The following is a 22,545-nucleotide window of genomic DNA, read 5'->3' on the forward strand; positions in this document are numbered from 1 at the left end:
TATTGGTTACATAACCTGTGTTCTGTAGCTGAATTGAATCAGGTGTGCTGTTGGGGGGGGTACTGGAGGACTGGAGGACTGGAGGACTGGAGGACTGGGGGGGGTACTGGAGGACTGGAGTTGGGAACCACTGTTCTAGTGTTTATATTTTGATGATAGAATGTTTCCACTACATGTACTGGTATTGTGTGGTGTGCCATGCAATATACTGCTCCAATGCAATATACTGCTCCAATGCAATATACTGCTCCAATGAAATGTACTGCTCCAATGAAATATTCTGCTCCGATGCAATATTCTGCTCCGATGCAATATTCTGCTCCAATGAAATATACTGCTCCAATGCAATATTCTGCTCCAATGAAATATTCTGCTCCAATGGAATATACTGCTCCAATGAAATATTCTGCTCCAATGCAATATTCTGCTCCAATGCAATATACTGCTCCAATACAATATTCTGCTCCAATGGAATATACTGCTCCAATGCCATATACTGCTCCAATGAAATATACTGGTCCAATGAAATATACTGCTCCAATGCAATATACTGCTCCAATGAAATATACTGCTCCAATGCAATATCCTGCTCCAATGCAATATTCTGCTCCAATATAATATACTGCTCCACTGAAATATACTGCTCCAATGAAATATACTGCTCCAATGAAATATACTGCTCCAATGAAATATTCTGCTCCAATGCAATATTCTGCTCCAATGAAATATACTGCTCCAATGCAATATACTGCTCCAATGAAATATACTGCTCCAATGAAATATTCTGCTCCAATGCAATATACTGCTCCAATGCAATATACTGCTCCAATGAAATACACTGCTCCAATGAAATATACTGCTCCAATGAAATATACTGCTCCAATGCAATATACTGCTCCAATGAAATATACTGCTCCAATACAATATTCTGCTCCAATGATGTCCTGCGTTCCATTAAGACAACAAGAACTCACACGTCCTTTGAAATATACTTATTCATGTCACTGAGGGAGAGAGGGGAATGTATAACGTTTACATTCTGTCTGGATATGTTATTGCCAGCCATCGGGGATCCTTTGGGAGGAGAAGAGACACAGTCTGGTTACGAGTCGAGGTGACAGCCGTGAGTTGGAGACGACTGAGCAATCTGGGGCAGAGGTCAGGTTAGATCAAGTGAGGAAGAACATGTATCACTAATCTTCTGGATAGCAACAGAGGTGTATTGTATTAAGGAGGGGCTCAAGCGTAGGAGAAAGGGTTAAATATCAGTGCTTGTGTGAATATGTCCTTTGTCTTATGTATCGATACATTTGGGGGAATAAACTTGGCTTGAGCTTTATTAAGCATCCGTGAGTTTTCAATAGGTTCATTTAGAACATAACAAAACAGAGGCAAACAATGTATTTCACTTGAAAAATGAATGGAGAGACTCACACTCTAGGAGCTCAGATGCAATAATTTAATAACCTAATAACCAACGTTTCGACAGACAAGCTGTCTTCATCAGGGTATAATGACAAACACTGCTGGGTGACTAGTTCATATAGTGTCAAAGGGCACACACAGGTGTCTGTGACCTGATATCATTGGTTAATATGTTAAAATAGCATCCAAAAAAACAATGTGTTAATATTTGTTCTAAATATGTTTTGAAAATCTATTATAATAACAATATATTCACATTAATGAATCTGTACATTCTGCACAATAATTCATAAGATCATTTAATTTCAGAGTGCAAAAATAAGACAATTCTACAATTTTCTGATGGTATGTCGGTGTTTCATTGCACCCGAAACCCAAAACAAAACAAAACAACACTCTTACAGAAATACCAGATGATCACATAGATAAATACAACTAACAGTGTCATTGTACTGGTGTGGTGTTTGTGTAATGATCAAGAGACATTGCAGACAATTTCAGATACAGTATATTCCTGGATGTCCTTAAAACGGTTCCTTTGCGCCATAACCTAAAAGGGTTATGGTCAATCGCATTTCAATTCGGTAAATTCAGGTACCCATTTATAAACAGTTTTTTTTTTTCTCCAATTCTTAAACTTCCTGAATTGACTGAATTAAAATGGAATTGACCTCAAACATTTTTTAGGATCAATCATTTTGGATGTTTACTCTACTTTTGTTTTATTCTCCAGTGTAGTTTTGTCCCATATGATGTTGGCTGTGTGGTAATTCTATGACATTTTCGTAGTAAACATCTGAACTTTGGCTGAGACTGTGTCGACTTCTGCTCCGTAGACGTTTTTGTCGCAGCAACATCTCTGGATGAGTTTGAACAGGGCCGTGCCTGGCACCACCAGACTGGGGATTCCTGCCAGGATAAAGATGATGACGTAAATCCAAGCAGGATACTCCAACACCTCCAGAGTAGGGAAGTCATCCTGCAGGGTCACAGAGATGAGAAACGAGTCCGTGAGAAGGACGCTCTAGCATGCTACACCTTGGTGGTGGATGAGGGGGAGATTCTCCTCTTACAGCGTTTGACATTTAGAAAAGTACTATATAAATGCTATCAAAATGATATCAGTTATTATTATTCATATCTAGAAAGAAAGAATTGACGACTATATGTGACCAGGTAGACAGTTAGTTCCCCTTGACTCCTGTTTCAATCCAAGTAGTAGTCTAGCAACACCTAGTGTTCAGTCACACAATAGGTTATCATCTGGGAGGGATTAGACCTTGGGTCAATATTCATTAAGTGTCTCAGAGTAGGAGTACAGATCTAGGATCAGGTCCTTCCTGTCCATGTTATCGTGTTCGTTGTGATCTCAAAAGGTAAAACTGATCATTGATCAGTAATCCTACTCTGAGACGCTTTATCAATATGGCAATCAGATTTAAACGTAGTGGAGAAACATTACCGAGCTTGGATTCCAGGCGATGTAGGTGACGTTGGAGCTGACTTTGGTGACGAAGTAGAAGACGAAGATTACTAAGACGATTAAAGGGCTGACGAACCTCCAGGTCACCTGCCAGAACAGGTTGGGCTTGTGACCAATCATGAACTCTATGTCCTTGTTAAACCTGTAGAAGAAGACTTAATTAACTCATGGAAGAAGGACATTTGTCACCTGCTGTACTCAACCCCTTCTGATACAGACAAATACACACACAGTTGGAGAGGCTGGGGGGGGGACGAGGAGAGACAAAATGAATGCATCAATTTCAGACCTCTCTTGAACTGATCACTGTTTGACGCTCATCAGGAATACAAGCAATTAGGTGCAGCATTAACCTTTGGTTACTACATCACACGCCAACTTTGTAGCCTCGTTAAACCAGCCTTATCTTGGAATCTCACATTTTGTTTCACTTCACGTATCAAGAGAAGTGGAACAGAACATGAGCTTGCAAGATCAGGCTGGGTTAATGAGGCTACCAACTTTGGCATCATTAATAAGATGGACATACATTAGTTAGTTAGCTGTTGCCCAAAATGCACAGCTACTTGGATTGATTTCTGTGGTGGCTAATGCCTCAAAACGTTGGGGTGGATCGGGGAGGAAGAGGAGGTGAACACTCACCTGTCTATGCCATAGATGTAGACCACAGCTATCATCTCACAGAAGGCTATGACTAGGAGAGGGATGGAGCCGGCAAAGCTGTCGAACAGAGCCAGCCAGTAGTTACCAGAACTCTGAGCGAATATCAGGGCAATGATGAATGACACCAGACAGACAATACCTGAAACAGAAGACACATAAACGCTAAGTTATTTCTTCAAGGCACATTTGACCAGTGGTCTTCATCTTTAGTCCTGGAGAGCTACTGCATGTGCAGGTGTTTGTTCCAGCCCAGCACTAAGCTCACCAGGACAGGAGATGGAGATCCCTGCATTGGAAATGTATATTGCGCCATGCGTCCAATGATAAAGGGTCTCAATTGATTCGAGCAAAGTTATTTACCAGTGATCGCCTCCTTAGGCCACCATTTAGGGAAGATGTTGAGATCCTGAAGGGGCACCACCGTGCCTTCTATGCTGCCAAACATAGTGGACAGTCCCAGACAGAAGAGCATGATGAAGAACAGGATGGACCAGAGAGGAGAGACAGGCATCTTGGTGATGGCCTCTGTGAACACGATGAAGGCCAGACCAGTTCCCTCCACACCCTATTGGAAGACAATGACTCACCATCAGGGCAAACATGACTAAAAACAGATCCATAGATAAACAGTAAAGGGTTTAGCATTACTATTCTCCATGTTGGCACCAAATGTGCCGTGATTAACATGTCGGCAATTGAAATGGGATGAAAGGCTTTTGATGTCTGGTGACCGACCATATATCACTGAGAAAGTTTACAATTTCAATACCTGACTGAGGGAAAGTTTAACGTTTCAATACCTGACTGGGGAAAGTTTGACGTTTCAATACCTGACTGAGGAAAGTTTGCAAGTCGCAGGTTTTGAGGTCCAGACTCTGGATGATCTCTGGGAAGGTGCCGTTTAGATTCTGTAGGGATTCTGCATAGTTGCCTTCTGTTATGTTGCCCTCAGGAAGGTTGACAGCATTCAGCAGGGCCAAGATGTTTCTGGATGGGACAACACACAGAGCCAGTAAGGTTGAGATGGAGGTAGGTCGAGTACGAACTGTTTATCAGGTTTAACCATTTGCCCAACAATAATACACAACACAACAATAATACACAACAAAACAATAATACACAACACAACACATCAATAATACACAACACAACAATAATACACAACAAAACAATAATACACAACACAACACATCAATAATACACAACACAACAATAATACACAACAAAACAATAATACACAACACAACAATAATCAACAATACACAACACATCAATAATACACAACACAACAATAATACACAACAAAACAATAATACACAACACATAATCAACAATACACAACAATAATACACAACACAACAATAATACACAACAAAACAATAATACACAACACAACAATAATCAACAATACACAACACATCAATAATACACAACACAACAATAATACACAGCACATCAATAATACACAACAATAATACACAACACAACAATAATACACAACACAACAATAATACACAACACAACACATCAATAATACACAACACAACAATAATACACAACAATAATCAATAATACACAACACAACAATAGTACACAGCACATCAATAATACACAACAATAATACACAACACAACAATAATACACAACACAACAATAATACACAACAAAACAATAATACACAACACAACAATAATCAACAATACACAACACATCAATAATACACAACACAACAATAATACACAACACAACAATAATCAACAATACACAACACAACAATAATACACAACAAAACAATAATACACAACAAAACAATAATACACAACACAACAATAATCAACAATACACAACACATCAATAATACACAACAATAATACACAACACAACAATAATACACAACAAAACAATAATACACAACACAACAATAGTACACAGCACATCAATAATACACAACAATAATACACAACACAACAATAATACACAACACAACAATAATACACAGCACATCAATAATACACAACAATAATACACAACACAACAATAATACACAACACAACAATAATACACAACACAACACATCAATAATACACAACACATCAATAATACACAACACAACACATCAATAATACACAACACAACAATAATACACAACACAACAATAATACACAACAATAATACACAACACATCAATAATACACAACACAACAATAATACACAACACAACAATAATACACAACAACAATAATACACAACACAACAATAATACACAACAATAATACACAACAATAATACACAAGACAACAATAATCAATAATACACAACACAACAATAATACACAACACATCAATAATACACAACACAACAATAATACACAACACAACAATAATACACAACACAACAGTAATACAAAACAATAATCAATAATACACAACACAACAATAATACAATAATACACAACAATAATACACCATACCACAAGGCCACTACGTGCTAGAATTCGCTAGCAATGCACAGTGCAGAATATCAAGACAAGCAAAACAGCATAACGAAATGATCGTTGTTTTGAGACAGTTCTGTCCGTCCATTCAGTGCCGTTTTTCCCCCCCCCAGACACAGACTAAACCTAATCCTGGCCTAAAAAAAGCCTGAATGAAAACACGTACCCTTCGAGACAGTCGTCAAACCTCTCTGTGGCCCTGAAGCCTATGATGGAGTAGATGACTGTAGCAGCGTAGACTGATGTGAAGCCATTGATGATGGAGATGATCACGGCGTCCTGCTCACAGTTGTTGCTGGAGAAACAGAAGAGTGGAGTCCATTGAAGAGTCGAGATAGATTCGTCTGTCATTATGTGTAAATATAGGCTTGAGTCCCAAATGGGATCCTATTCCCTACTACATAGTGAACTCTTTTTGACCAGGTCTTATAGGGCTCTGGTCAAAACCAGTGCAGTATGTAGTAAGGAATAGGATCCCATTTGGGACGAAGTCGTCGATAAATCTTTGGTCACTTACTGTACAGAGTTGTAGCTGGAGAAGGAGATGAGACCTCCAAAGGCCAAGGAGAAAGAGTAGAACACCTGCGCACCTGCATCCAGCCAGGTAGACGGGTTCATCAACTCATTTAGCTATGAGAAGACAATCATCAATGTATACCGCCACACAACAAAGGGATCTCATGCCTGAAAACATCTGAGAAACTTCGATTTTGGGTTGAACTATCACTTTGAGAGGAAAATACTTACATCAGGTGTGAAGAGGAACTTTATTCCATCCAGAGAACCTTTGAGAGTCAGTCCTCTGATCAGGAAGATGGTGAGGACCACGTATGGCAGAGTGGACGTTATGTACACTGCCTGTGAAGACAGAGAGGGTAGAATCACCTCGTCATCGATGAGTCGAACTTTGCACTGCATTTCTATCCAATGAAGAGCACTAAAATGTAAAATAAATACCATATTGTGGAAAACACGTCCAACTAAGTCTAGAATCCTGTCTGAATGGAACCAGAAAAGATGGTGCATCGTACCTTGCCAGTGGTCTCAATGGGACTGGGCATCGTACCTTGCCAGTGGTCTCAATGGGACTGGGTATCGTACCTTGCCAGTGGTCTCAATGGGACGGGGTATCGTACCTTGCCAGTGGTCTCAATGGGACTGGGCATCGTACCTTGCCAGTGGTCTCAATGGGACTGGGTATCGTACCTTGCCAGTGGTCTCAATGGGACTGGGTATCGTACCTTGCCAGTGGTCTCAATGGGACTGGGTATCGTACCTTGGCAGTGGTCTCAATGGGACTGGGTATCGTACCTTGCCAGTGGTCTCAATGGGACTGGGTATCGTACCTTTCCAGTGGTCTCAATGGGACTGGGTATCGTACCTTGCCAGTGGTCTCAATGGGACCTGGTATCGTACCTTGCCAGTGGTCTCAATGGGACTGGGTATCGTACCTTGCCAGTGGTCTCAATTCCACGAAGGCAGCAGACGTACAACAGCAGCCAGGCACACAGTAGACACAACACCATCCACCACTGCAGTCCTCCAGAGTCCCCAATGGATGTGGACGTGTTGAGTGTGTCTCTGTACCAGAAATAATCCACTGGGGAACTCCGGGCGCATTCTGAGACCAGACCTACAGGGGGCAGCAAAAACACTGTTAAACCCAAAGGCCAGTCCAGCAGCATTTAGCCTGATATTGACTTCTGTAGATCCAACTAGATTCCTCATTTAGGGACCCTGAACATTTCATCATTAGACCCCTTTTGAGGTCTTAAAAACATTTGAGAAAATTAGATTTTGTAGTTAACAGTGACTTTAAATCCATGCAGAATATGAACATACCTGTCAGGTTTGCATTGACAGGACACTGACTCCATGGCAGAGGGTTCTGGAAGGAGTTGAAAAAGTACCACATCACCCAGGCGATTATAGTGTTGTAGTACATACCCACCAGGAAGGAGACTAACAAGGAAGCGATGCCTGTAGGACACAATCATTCCAGATATCACCAGGTATCAGTGGTGCCTGAGGCAAAAGGAGGCTAATCGGAGTAGCAATAGAAGGACTGGCTCATTGTAATGTCTGTCATGGAATCGATGGAACGGAGTCAAACACGTGGTTTCTATTTGTTTGATGTGTTTGATACCGTTCCATACGTTCCGTTCCAGCCATTACAATGAGCCCGTCCTCCTGGGACTCTGGTCAAAATAGTTCACTTTGTAGGGAATAGGATGCCATTTTGGATGAAGGCCATAAGAAGGAGAAAATAGATACATAAATATGATTACCTCACTTCGAAGACTGCAGAACTTTCTTTTTGACGTTGGACGTTTAACTACATACTTCTCTAACAACAGTACACAGGGTTTTTCTATTGTTTCTGTTGGACTCACCAACACCTGTCAGATATGGGTTAATGGCCGTCCACACTCCCACACTGCCGCTCCTTAGACGCTGTCCGATAGCAAACTCCAGGTGCAGCAGTGGAATCCCCTCCAGAACCAGCAGGATCAGGAATGGGATCATAAACGCTCCTGGGAATGTTAGATAGGAAATCGGAATGACAGCTATCAAAAAAAAACTAAAATGGAAAAAGAGAGGTATCATAAAAACACAGGGGGAGACCCAGACACAGGGGGAGACCCAGACACAGGGGGAGACCCAGACACAGGGGGAGACCCAGACACAGGGGGAGACCCAGACACAGGGGGAGACCCAGACACAGGGGGAGACCCAGACACAGGGGGAGACCCAGACACATGAGGCAATGGTAGGTCCGAGTCCAAACAGTACCAGGGGATAGGCGATAGTTCGTAAACTAGGTCCGAGTCCAAACAGTACCAGGGGATAGGCGATAGTTCGTAAACTAGGTCCGAGTCCAAACAGTACCAGGGGATAGGCGATAGTTCGTAAACTAGGTCCGAGTCCAAACAGTACCAGGGGATAGGCGATAGTTCGTAAACTAGGTCCGAGTCCAAACAGTACCAGAGTTGGTCTGATTGTGCCCTCTGATGTCACCGGCCTCCCCGTTGCTCACGGGAACAATAGAGGAGCGATTGAAGACAAAACAGGAAAGACCCCCCCCCCTCCCACCCCCCACATGTCAGAGGACTCCTGGACGTTTTATTGAGATGTCTTTTTGTGACGTCAAAATCAAATCAAATCAAATCAAAATCTAATTGTATTTGTCACATACACATGGTTAGCAGATGTTAATGCGAGTGTAGTGAAATGCTTGTGCTTCTAGTTCCCGACCGTGCAGTAATATCTAACAAGTAGTCTAACAATTTCACAACTGCCTTATACACACAAGTGTAAAGGAATGAATGAGAATATGTACATATAAATATATGGATGAGCGATGGCCGAATGGCATAGGCAAGATGCGGTAGATGGTATAGAGTACAGTATATACATATGAGATGAGTAATGTAGGGTATGTTATATAAAACATTATATAAAGTGGCATTGTTTAAAGTGGCTAGTGATACATTTATTACATCCAATTATTAATTATTAAAGTGGCTAGAGATTTGAGTCAGTATGTTGGCAGCAGCCACTAAATGTTAGTGATGGCTGTTTAACAGTCTGATGGCCTTGAGATAGAAGCTGTTTTTCAGTCTCTCGGTCCCTGCTTTGATGCACCTGTACTGACCTCGCCTTCTGGATGATCGCGGGGTGAACAGACAGTGGCTCGGGTGGTTGTTGTCCTTACCAATCTGGTGATACATGAGGTTCTAGGAAGGCTGGAGAAGGTATTTTAAAGACAGGAGTTCCCAGATATGAAACTCCCTGGCTTCCACTTAGCCTGGGTTGCGGTAAGCATGGCAAAACATTGTGGAACGTTCAAGACACAAGTAGGTTTTGTACAACAGACTTGCCACTCTGACATCTACATTTTATCGATGATAAATTGAATGCACAGAGATACCGTGACGAAATCCTGAGACCCATTGTCGTGCCATTCATCCGCCGCCATCACCTCATGTTTCAGCATGATATCGCACGGCCCCATGTTGCAAGGATCAGTACACAATTCCTGGAAGCTGAAAATGTCCCAGTTCTTCCTTGGCCTGCATACTCACCAGACATGTCACCCATTGAGCATGTTTGGGATGCTCTGGATCGACGTACGACAGCGTGTTCCAGTTCCCGCCAATATCTAGCAACTTCACACAGCCATTGTAGAGGAGTGGGAGAACATTCCACAGGCCACAATCAACAGCCTGATCAACTCTATGTGAAGGAGATGTGTCACGCTGCATGAGGCAAATGGTGGTCACACCAGATACTGACTGGTTTTCTGATCCGCGCCCCTACCTTATTTTCTTAAGGTATCTGTGACCAACAGATGCATATCTGTATTCCCAGTCATGTGAAATCCATAGATTAGGGCCTAATGAATTTATTTCAATTGACTGATTTCCTCATATGAACTGTAACTCAGTTACATCGTTGGAATTGTTGCGTGTTGCATTTATATTTTTGTTCAGTGTATTACTAATTTACAATTATGTGTAATAAATGTTACATTTTGTAGAGTACACAGTGTGAGGGAGTACCTTCTCTACTATCTCAGTTTCCTTCATTATGACATCACGGAGTGGTCTAATTGTCTGTCAGGACTCTGAGGAGTCCTTCATTATGACATCACGGAGTGGTCTAATTGTCTATCAGGACTCTGAGGAGTTTCCTTCATTATGACATCACGGAGTGATCTAATTGTCTGTCAGGACTCTGAGGAGTTTCCTTCATTATGACATCACGGAGTGATCTAATTGTCTGACAGGACTCTGAGGAGTTTCCTTCATTATGACATCACGGAGTGATCCGATAGGTTGTTATCAATAAAACGTCACAATAAAGGTGCAGGGCGTTCGATTTGTCCGCTGTGGTGCAAGGAGAACCGCAGCTTCGCTAAAACCATTGACAACTGCGTACCTGTTTCAAGGGATTGTTAAATACATTTTAACTATTTGGTTGTAATAACATCACCTCTTAAAGACCATAGTCAGAAACACACATTTCCGACTATTCCATGCAAAACAATTGTGCACATTTACAGTGCATTCAGAAAGTATTCATAACCCTTGACTTATTCCACATTTTGTTGTGTTACAGCCTGAATTCAAAATGGATAAAAAGCTATTTGTTTTCTTACCCATCTACACACAATACCGCGTAATGATGAAGTGCAAACATGTTTTTAGAATTTAGTCTTTCTGGTTAAGTCTTTCTGGTTTTTAGAATTCAGTCTTTCTGGTTAAGTCTCTAAGAGATTTGCACACCTGGAATGTACAATATTTGCCCATTATTCTTCAAGCTCTGTCATTGCTAGACAACCATTTTCAAATCTTGTCATATCTTTTCAATCATATTTAAGTCAAAGCTGTAACTCGGCTGCTCAGGAACATTCATTGTCTTCTTGGTAAGCAACTCCAGTGTAGATTTGGCCTTATTTTTTTGTGTTATTGTCCAGCTGAAATGTGAATTCATCTCCCAGTGTCTGGTGGAAAGCAGACTGAACCAGGTTTTCCTCTAGGATTTTGCCTGTGCTGAGATCCATTCCATTTATTTCTTATCCTGAAAAACTCCCCAGTCCTTAACGATTATAAGCATACCCATAGACTGATGCAGATTTTTGCTAAATCTTATCTATTTTAGCTAACTTCCTATAAAAATGTATTGTAGTAAGATATGTCATTTATTTTGGGATATGTATAGAGAGTATGTCCACATCACAATCAGACCATTTTATTGATAAACTACACAGTAATGTAAAAGTTGTACTTTTTAGCAATCCAATAATATGGTACACTTATCATAATTTGGTTTTAATCCAGAGAGGTTAGAAAAAGTATCTAGATCCTCTATGAGGCTGTGGAGGGATTCTAATTCTAAAAGTATCTAGATCCTCTATGAGGCTGTGGAGGGATTCTAATTCTAAAAGTATCTAGATCCTCTATGAGGCTGTGGAGGGATTCTAATTCTAAAAGTATCTAGATCCTCTATGAGGCTGTGGAGGGATTCTAATTCTAAAAGTATCTAGATCCTCTATGAGGCTGTGGAGGGATTCTAATTCTAAAAGTATCTAGATCCTCTATGAGGCTGTGGAGGGATTCTAATTCTAAAAGTATCTAGATCCTCTATGAGGCTGTGGAGGGATTCTAATTCTAAAAGTATCTAGACCATCTATGAGGCTGTGGAGGGATTCTAATTCTAAAAGTATCTAGATCCTCTATGAGGCTGTGGAGGGATTCTAATTCTAAAAGTATCTAGATCCTCTATGAGGCTGTGGAGGGATTCTAATTCTAAAAGTATCTAGATCCTCTATGAGGCTGTGGAGGGATTCTAATTCTAAAAGTATCTAGATCTTCTATGAGGCTGTGGAGGGATTCTAATTCTAAAAGTATCTAGATCCTCTATGAGGCTGTGGAGGGATTCTAATTCTAAAAGTATCTAGACCATCTATGAGGCTGTGGAGGGATTCTAATTCTAAAAGTATCTAGATCCTCTATGAGGCTGTGGAGGGATTCTAATTCTAAAAGTATCTAGATCCTCTATGAGGCTGTGGAGGGATTCTAATTCTAAAAGTATCTAGATCCTCTATGAGGCTGTGGAGGGATTCTAATTCTAAAAGTATCTAGATCCTCTATGAGGCTGTGGAGGGATTCTAATTCTAAAAGTATCTAGACCCTCTATGAGGCTGTGGATGGATTCTAATTCTAAAAGTATCTAGACCCTCTATGAGGCTGTGGAGGGATTCTAATTCTAAAAGTATCTAGATCCTCTATGAGGCTGTGGAGGGATTCTAATTCTAAAAGTATCTAGATCCTCTATGAGGCTGTGGAGGGATTCTAATTCTAAAAGTATCTAGATCCTCTATGAGGCTGTGGAGGGATTCTAATTCTAAAAGTATCTAGATCCTCTATGAGGCTGTGGAGGGATTCTAATTCTAAAAGTATCTAGATCCTCTATGAGGCTGTGGAGGGATTCTAATTCTAAAAGTATCTAGATCCTCTATGAGGCTGTGGAGGGATTCTAATTCTAAAAGTATCTAGATCCTCTATGAGGCTGTGGAGGGATTCTAATTCTAAAAGTATCTAGATCCTCTATGAGGCTGTGGAGGGATTCTAATTCTAAAAGTATCTAGATCCTCTATGAGGCTGTGGAGGGATTCTAATTCTAAAAGTATCTAGATCCTCTATGAGGCTGTGGAGGGATTCTAATTCTAAAAGTATCTAGATCCTCTATGAGGCTGTGGAGGGATTCTAATTGTGAATTTAAAAGAAAATATGAATCATCAGCGTACAATGACACCTTTGTTTTAAAACCCCTGAATTTCTAACCCCTTGATGTTATTGTTGGATCTGATTTTAACAGCTAATATTTCGATGGCCATAATAAATACATATGCCAATAGTGTTTTACTCCTCTTGACAGTTTAATACTTTCAGAGAAGTAGGCAGTATTTACTATTTTACACCCAGGGTAACTATACAAAACTTTAAAACATTTTATAAGAGATTCTCCAAAATTGAAATATTCCAGGCATTTATATATAAATTCCAGTCGTACTTTATCAAAAGCCTTTTCAAAGTCAGCTATGAATACAATGCCTAGTTTCCAGGATTTTTCAGTGTTATATTGTTTCCAGTTCTTGCCTTATATTTTCTCCAATTTTATCGTCCATGTAAAAAATGTCCAATATCCTCGCCCACGTGGAAATTCTGTAAGAGTAATGTATATGCCAATTATTTGATGATTTTACATATTTTTAAGTTGTTACATTTGAAAAGGATTATGATTGAAATGATCTCACAACCGAACCTGAAGATTTCAGGGATAAAGGTTAATCCAAAGTGCATACTTATCACAATGCACTAGCCTTGACCTAAAGGTGGGTCCTCACCCACTGATTAGGAAACACTAGTGTTGACTAAGATTGATTAACTCTGGTGTTGGAGGGACAGGGTTGATTAACTCTGGTGTTGGAGGGACAGGGTTGATTAACTCTGGTGTTGGAGGGACACAGGGTTGATTAACTCTGGTGTTGGAGGGACAGGGTTGATTAACTCTGGTGTTGGAGGGACAGGGTTGATTAACTCTGGTGTTGGAGGGACACAGGGTTGATTAACTCTGGTGTTGGAGGGACACAGGGTTGATTAACTCTGGTGTTGGAGGGACAGGGTTGATTAACTCTGGTGTTGGAGGGACAGGGTTGATTAACTCTGGTGTTGGAGGGACACAGGGTTGATTAACTCTGGTGTTGGAGGGACAGGATTGATTAACTCTGGTGTTGGAGGGACAGAATTGATTAACTCTGGTGTTGGACGGACACAGGGTTGATTAACTCTGGTGTTGGAGGGACAGGGTTGATTAACTCTGGTGTTGGAGGGACAGGGTTGATTAATTCTGGTGTTGGAGGGACAGGGTTGATTAACTCTGCTGTTGGAGGGAAACAGGAGTGATTAACTCTGGTGTTGGAGGGACAGGGTTGATTAACTCTGGTGTTGGAGGGACAGGTTTGATTAACTCTGGTGTTGGAGGGACAGGATTGATTAACTCTGGTGTTTGAAGGACAGGCTTGATTAACTATGGTGTTGGAGGGACACAGGATTGATTAACTCTGGTGTTGGAGGGACACAGGATTGATTAACTGCAGGGACATCGCATCGCTGAAGACCTCGGGCTGATGTGCGTCGCTGGAGACTCTGGGAGCGTCGGACTGGAGGGGGACTCTGGCTGCACCGGTTCCGGACTGTGGGCCGTCTCTGTCGGTTCCGGACTGTGGGCCGTCTCTGTCGGTTCCGGACTGTGGGCCGTCTCTGTCGGTTCCGGACTGTGGGCCATCTCTGCCGGTTCCGGAGTGTGGGCCGTCTCTGCAGGCTCCGGACTGTGGGCCATCTCTAGACGGGGCACTGTCGCCGGAAGCTCTGGACGGGGCACTGTTGCCGGACACTCTAGATGGGGCACTGTTGCCGGACACTCTGAACAGGGCACTGTTGCCGGAAGCGCTGGACGGGGATTGTGCACTGAAGGCCTGATGCGTGGGGCTGGCTTAGGAGGCGCCAGACTAGGGACACGCACCACAGGGCTAGTGCGAGGAGCAGGAGCAGGACGAACTAGACTGGGCTTACGCACTGGAGGACTGGTGCGTGGTGCTGGCGCCAGACTAGAGACACGCACCTCAGGGCTAGTGCGAGGAGCAGGAACTGGATACACCGGGCCATGAGTAGGCACTGGAGGTCTGGAGCGCACCTCCTGCACAACCCGTCCTGGATGGATGGTAATAGTAACCCTGTATGAGCGGAATGCTGGCACAGGGCTAACTGGGCTGTGCAGAGGCCTGATGGCTGCCGTGCATAGAGCAGGCGTAGGGGAGCCTGGGCCTTGGAGGCGCACTGGTGGCCAGATGTGCTGCGCAGGCATCCTCCTTCCAGGCTGGATGCCCACTCTAGCACGGCACTTGCGAGGGGCTGGTATCGCTCGCACCGGACTGTGCGTACGCATGGGCGAGATCGTGCGCACTCCCGCATACACCGGCGCTCTCCTCTCCACACGCTCCCCATAATAAGCACGGGGAGTTGGCTTAGGGCTCACCCTTGGCCCAGCCAATCTACCCATGTGCCCCCCCCCCAAAAAAAAAATATTGGGGGTGCCTCTCCGGCTTCCTTGCTAGCCGTGTCCCAGCATAGCGTTCTCTGTCCTCTCCAGCCTTCCTCCATGGTCCTTCTCCCGCTAGTATCTGCTCCCAAGTCCAAAACTCCTTAAAGCTCTGCTGCTGCTCCTTCCTCCGCTGCTTGGCCCGTTGGTGGTGGGTAGTTCTGTCACGGGCGTCGTAGTGATTGGACCAAAATGCAGCGGGAATGTGTATGCTCATATTTTCTTTTATTAAAGAAACGAAACAAAAACACAAGAAAAAAAAGAACGACGAAAACAGTCCTGTCAGGCACACAGCTAAACAGAAAACAACTACCCACAAAACCCATAGAAAAACACCCCTACTAAATAGGACCTTCAATTAGAGGCAACGAGGAACAGCTGCCTCCAATTGAAGGTCAAAACAATAAACTAGACGTAGAAATAGAAAAAATAGAAAATAGAACATAGAAATATAAAACATAGAACACAACCCAAAAACCCTGACAACACAAAACAAACACACCCCTGCCACGTCCTGACCAAACTACAATCACAAATAACCCCTATTACTGGTCAGGACGTGACACTTCTTCACCTGCGGGATGGTGTGAGACGAGCCACCCAGACAGCTGATGGAAACTGTGGGTTTTTTGCACAACTGAATCATTTCCACATGAACTGTTGATGCTATAAAATACTGTGTATTTAGTAACAGCATCTGTTCAGTATTCACATACAGTATAAGAGTGTTAGATCATAGTTCACCCAAATCACCCTAAATGGTGGTGGTAAACTCATCATAACGCTTTCTGTTTTTATGAGGGGGAGGGTTTTAACTGGGTACTTTTCCCTGCCTCCTCTCCCAGAGAGATAATGTACTTCACTGTAAGAGAGATAATGTACTTCACTGTAAGAGAGATAATGTACTTCACTGTAAGACTATCCTGTCAGATGTATTTTGAGGGATAAACTTGCCAAACGAGATCAACGAGGACTTAAATGTTTTGCATAGCCAGCTGTGAGATATTTGTATTTTGAAAAAAATATATATATAAATAAAAAAAAAAAAAAAAAAAAAAAATATATATATATATATATATATATATATAAAACAAAAAAACGATTTGTAATTTAATTTCAAATATTTAGAACTAGTGTTCTTAGCTAGAATCATTGGTAATAATCTACATAACATCTGGGCCTTTTATCCTTTAACTGAATTCTCTGAATTCCTATGACTGAATAACTAGTGATTAAAATAGATCAACTAGTGTTAGTGTACATTCACATTCGTCTCTTTTAATAAGATATTGTTTTAAAGCTCTATGTGATTTCTACAGTTCCAATTTGATAACGCTCCAGAAATGTAGTTATTGAAACATTTCAAGCTCTTGAAATTAATTGCTATGTTACAGTTACCTGAACCATTCCTACAGTAGGAGTCATTACAGTAGAGCCTATGTAGGAGTCATTACAGTAGGGCCTATGTAGGAGTCATTACAATAGGGCCTATGTAGGAGTCATTACAATAGGGCCTATGTAGGAGTCATTACAGTAGGGACCTATGTAGGAGTCATTACAGTAGGGACCTATGTAGGAGTCATTACAGTAGACATATGTAGGAGTCATTACAGCAGGCCTATGTAGGAGTCATTACAGTAGACCTATGTAGGAGTCATAACAGTAGGGCCTGTGTAGGAGTCATTACAGTAGGGCCTATGTAGGAGTCATTACAGTAGGGCCTATGTAGGAGTCATTACAGTAGGGACCTATGTAGGAGTCATTACAGTAGACATATGTAGGAGTCATTACAGCAGGCCTATGTAGGAGTCATAACAGTAGACCTATGTAGGAGTCATTACAGTAGACGTATGTAGGAGTCATTACAGCAGGCCTATGTAGGAGTCATTACAGCAGGGCCTATGTAGGAGTCATTACAGTAGACATATGTAGGAGTCATTACAGTAGGGCCTATGTAGGAGTCATTACAGTAGACATATGTAGGAGTCATTACAGTAGGGCCTATGTAGGAGTCATTACAGTAGGGCCTATGTAGGAGTCATTACAGCAGGCCTATGTAGGAGTCATTACAGTAGGCCTATGTAGGAGTCATAACAGTAGGGCCTGTGTAGGAGTCATTACAGTAGGGCCTATGTAGGAGTCATTACAGTAGGCCTATGTAGGAGTCATTACAGTAGGGCCTGTGTAGGAGTCATTACAGTAGGCCTATGTAGGAGTCATTACAGTAGACCTGTGTAGGAGTCATAACAGTAGGCCTATGTAGGAGTCATTACAGTAGGGCCTGTGTAGGAGTCATTACAGTAGGCCTATGTAGGAGTCATTACAGTAGGCCTATGTAGGAGTCATTACAGTAGGGCCTGTGTAGGAGTCATTACAGTAGGCCTATGTAGGAGTCATTACAGTAGGGCCTGTGTAGGAGTCATTACAGTAGGCCTATGTAGGAGTCATTATTGTGCAGACCTAAGGGTAATCAACCAACCACAATAAAATACACTGTATCCGCAAAAAAATGTATTACTTTCAGCGTTTGTTCTTCTACTGAACCCTCACCCTTCACCCACACAAAGCTTCAAGGGCTGGTTTCCAAGACACAAAATAAACCTAGTCTTGGACTAAAAAGCACTGTCAATTAAAATGCCCCATTGAACATGTTATATAGTCCAGGACTGGGCTTAATCTGTGTCTGGGAAACCAGCCCCAACTGTATAGCATAACCTACCTCCTCCATGGCTCTGACACAGGTAAGGGAACCTCCACACGTTCCCCAGCCCCACACAGAAGCCCACACAGGTCAGCATGTACTGGGTCTTGTTGTCCCATTTGGGCCTGTCCCCAGCCTCCTCCTTCTCCATCCTCTCCAGCTCCTGGTGGGATGGGATCCTGTCATCCAGACCTGGGTTGGGGAGCTTGGGGAATCTCATAGTGGCCGGCTGGCAGGCTGTGGTGATCAGGAGGAGATCAGGTTTCAGCCTAGAGAAAGCAGGTAATATCCACTAAGTATCTGCTGCTCCCACAACAAGAGATGTTTCCTGAGTTGGTAGTCGTCATTCACAGAAAGAGACAGCAGAGGTGTGTGACAGTCGCTGGTGCCCTTTAGTCTCTCTCTCTCTCTCTCTCCTCTCTCCCTCTCTCCCTCTCTCCCTCTCTCTCCCTATCTTCACTGGGGTATTATCTCTCTCTCTCTCTGTCTCTCTCTCTCTCTCTCTCTCTCTCTCCCTCTCCCTCTCTCTCTCTATCTTCACTGGGATATTATCTCTCTCTCTCTCTCTCTCTCTCTCTCTCTCCCTCTCTGTCTCTCTCTCTCTCTCTCTCTCTCTCTCTCTCTCTCCACTGGGGTATTATCTCTCTCTCTCCCCTCTCTCTCTCTCTCTCTCTCTCTCTCTCTCTCTCTCTCTCTCTCTGCCTTCACTGGGGTATTATCTCTCTCTCTCTCTCTCTCTCTCTCTCTCTGCCTTCACTGGGGTATTATCTCTCTCTCTCTCTCTCTCTCTCTCTCTGCCTTCACTGGGGTATTATCTCTCTCTCTCTCTCTCTCTCTCTCTCTCTCTCTCTCTCTCTCTCTCTCTCTCTCTCTCTCTCTCTTGCCTTCACTGGGGTATTATCTCTCTCTCTCTCTCGCTCTCTCTCTCTCTCTCTCTCTCTCTGTGTGGTGGGAATGAGTGGTACTGGTGAGCTCACCTTTTACCCATTGCTATCTGTGGTTCCATCTCTTGATCTGGTGACTATCCTCTATCAGCAAATAGATAGACATGGGAGATGGGATCTGGTGATAACTATCCTCTATCAGCAAATAGATAGACATGGGAGATGGCGAGCAACAGGGGAACGTGTGTGTGTGTGTGTGTGTGTGTGTGTGTGTGTGTGTGTGTGTGTGTGTGTTATTATTGTGTGTGTGTGTGTGTGTGTGCGTGTGCATTTATTGGGTGGATTAGGATTGGGTGAGATAAACCGTCCCAAATTAATGAATGACTGCCTTTTGAATCATTTACCTAAACATCATATGATTATCAAATACATGACCAATATGAGATGTTCTCTACAAAGTACAGATAAGATTGGAAAAGATAACCTTCAGATGATAAAGACTGAACACAAACAGTTCATCTTTGAATACTTCTAAATCAACACAGAGAATTCCATAACTGTTTTACAGTAAGTTTATGCAGTTCCACATACAGACGTTTTCAGTTGCCACACAATTATTCATATTTATATATATATATATATATATATATTTTGCATCACTTGTTAATCTTGATATTTCAGAAAATATAGTGAATCTGTTTGAAAAATTCATGTTTTGTTATTGATGTATTAGAATTTATACTGTTATTGTTGATGTCATTATCTCACTTTTCTTTAGCAACAGCGGCTTCGTCCTTCATTCTAACGAAGGTTATTTCTATCGGATATCAATAGGCAAGTTATTGACAGACAAATCTTCACAACTGAAAAACACATATGGTAGTTAAATATTCCTTTACCTTTTGAATATCAATTTACAAGATCAGGAAATAAGAGAATGTACAATTCCGTGTTATACAAATGGTTAGTCCTTTATGGTGTTGTCAACAAGTGGACGTTTCCTATTCCAAGCTTACAGTAGGTTAAGAGACTTAGAGAATCTGTTGTTATCACTAACTCAAGCTAAAGCATGAAACACACAGAGAACCTCACCGCCGATAGGTAGGCGTACCTGCTGCATGCCGACCCGTTAGCGATGAACCTACAGATTCTACTTGTAGACTCGCAATGCTCGTCAGTGGCCAACAACTCGTCAGTGGCCAACAACTCGTCAGTGGCCAACAACTCGTCAGTGGCCAACAACTCGTCAGTGGCCAACACGTGGGGGAGCCAACAACAAAAAGGTACAGCCCGGGTAGCCAGTCACACTACAGACAGTATGAAGATACAGCACCAATCAAAAGTTTAGACACACCTACTCATTACAGTTTTTTTAGTTATTTTTTTTACTATTTTCAAAACTATAAAATGGACTTGGTCTTTTACCAAATATCTTCTGTGTACTGTACTGTTACAACCTGATCTGTTTCACCTGTCTTTGTGCCTGTCTCCACCCCCCCAACATGTGTCTTCCATCTCCCCCCATTATCTCCTGTGTATTTTCACCGGTGTTCTCTGTTTGTCTGTTGGCAGTTCGTTTTGTTCGTCAAGCCTAGCAGCGTTTTTTCCCCTCTAAAGTTCCTGTTTTTCTAGTTTTCCTGATTCTGACCATTCTGCCTGCTCTGACCCTGACCTCTGTCTACCCTGACCCTGACCATTCTGCCTGCTCTGACCCTGACCTCTGTCTACCCTGACCCTGACCATTCTGCCTGCTCTGACCCTGACCTCTGTCTACCCTGACCCTGACCTCTGTCTACCCTGACCCTGACCATTCTGCCTGCTCTGACCCTGACCTCTGTCTACCCTGACCCTGACCTCTGCCTGCTCTGACCCTGACCTCTGTCTACCCTGACCCTGACCTCTGTCTACCCTGACCTCTGTCTACCCTGACCCTGACCTCTGTCTACCCTGACCCTGACCTCTGTCTACCCTGACCCTGACCTCTGCCTGCCCTGACCTCTGTCTACCCTGACCTTGACCTCTGCCTGCTCTGACCCTGACCTCTGTCTACCCTGACCCTGACCTCTGTCTACCCTGACCTCTGTCTACCCTGACCCTGACCTCTGTCTACCCTGACCTCTGCCTGCCCTGACCTCTGTCTACCCTGACCTCTGTCTACCCTGACCTCTGTCTACCCTGACCCTGACCTCTGTCTACCCTGACCCTGACCTCTGCATACCCTGACCCTGAGCTCTGTCTACCCTGACCCTGAGCTTGCCTGCCGTCCTGTACCTTTTGGATTCTGATCTGGATTACTGCCCTTGACCTGTCATTTTGCCTGCCCCCTGTTCTAGTAATACACTTTTGTTACTTCAACACTGTCTGCATCTGGGTCTTTCCTAAAACGTGATAGTATACCCCCCCTACCTTGTTCTGGATTTCACAACTGTCCCAATTGATTTATCAAGAGTTGTTTGCTCTATTTTAATAATGCATTTTATTTACCTGTTATTTGTCCGGTTGAAAGAGCTGAGTGGTTCTGTTGTTTAGATGTCTGCTGTTACCACAGTTCTCTGCCCTCTTATTCTCTCTCAGTCACCCTGTCTCCCAGACAACTCAGATGCAACAGAGGATAACCCTGGGATTGTAAAGGATTTACTGGAGTGATTGTGTCTTTATTGGAGGACATGCCGTGCTGAAGCTAGAGGACATTGGATAAAAGCCCAATGTCTAGCTACTGATAAACAATATGTTTGTTACTGTAGGGCTGATTGAGATGTTCTGTCCTCTTTTGTTAAATATTTGAACGTGTCTTCTGCCAGTCGGACCATTCAGGAGAGAGCGTACGTCCCAAATGACACCCTAGTTCCTATATAGAGCACTACTTTTAACCAGAGTTCTATAGAGCACTACTTTTAACCAGAGTTTCATCAGCAGTCTGAGTGGCTGGTCTCAGAAAATCCCGCAGGTGAAGAAGCCAGATGTTGAGGTCCTGGGCTGGCGTTTACATGTGGTCTGCAGTTGTGAGGTCGGTTGGACGTACTGCCAAATTCTCTAAAACAACGTTGGAGAGAAATTAACATTCAATTCTCTGGCAACAACTCTGGTGGACATTCCTGCAGTCAGCATGCCAATTGCACACCTCCCTAAAAAATTATGACATCTGTGGCATTGTGTTGTGTGACAAAACGGCACATTTTCGAACGGCCTTTTATTGTCCCCAGCACAAGGTGCACCTGTGTAATGATCG

At 42.8% G+C, this 22,545-nt stretch overlaps 1 protein-coding gene across 6 annotated transcripts; it reads right to left on the minus strand.

Annotated features, from left to right (window-relative positions):
* Positions 1 to 1,445: 1,445 nt before the first annotated feature.
* Positions 1,446 to 21,962, minus strand: slc6a19 (solute carrier family 6 member 19). 6 transcript variants are annotated; one of them, XM_045693628.1, is made up of 13 exons: positions 21,801 to 21,962; positions 18,451 to 18,701; positions 8,459 to 8,599; positions 7,908 to 8,045; positions 7,517 to 7,698; positions 6,813 to 6,923; positions 6,583 to 6,695; positions 6,232 to 6,360; positions 4,402 to 4,558; positions 3,932 to 4,136; positions 3,551 to 3,710; positions 2,888 to 3,050; positions 1,446 to 2,404 (listed from the first exon to the last, which is right to left on the minus strand). In XM_045693628.1, exons 2-13 carry the CDS (start codon positions 18,650 to 18,652, stop codon positions 2,198 to 2,200), a joined length of 1,908 nt encoding a protein of 635 aa, XP_045549584.1. In that variant the 5' UTR covers positions 18,653 to 18,701; positions 21,801 to 21,962; the 3' UTR covers positions 1,446 to 2,197.
* Between the last annotated feature and the right edge of the window lie 583 nt (positions 21,963 to 22,545).

This window comes from Salmo salar, chromosome ssa14 (assembly GCF_905237065.1).
Source record: "Salmo salar chromosome ssa14, Ssal_v3.1, whole genome shotgun sequence".
Taxonomy (NCBI): Eukaryota; Metazoa; Chordata; class Actinopteri; order Salmoniformes; family Salmonidae; genus Salmo; species Salmo salar.

Bases quoted from the DNA above. Each gene is read 5' to 3' on its own strand.
- slc6a19 (XM_045693628.1), bottom strand. From the start codon at position 18,652: ATGAGATTCCCCAAGCTCCCCAACCCAGGTCTGGATGACAGGATCCCA. The intron at 7,699-7,907 runs GTATGTTCATAT...TGCCCCCTGTAG, and splicing joins TGTCAATGCAAACCTGACAG to GTCTGGTCTCAGAATGCGCC. The intron at 6,361-6,582 runs GTAAGTGACCAA...CTGTTTCTCCAG, and splicing joins TCCAGCTACAACTCTGTACA to CAACAACTGTGAGCAGGACG.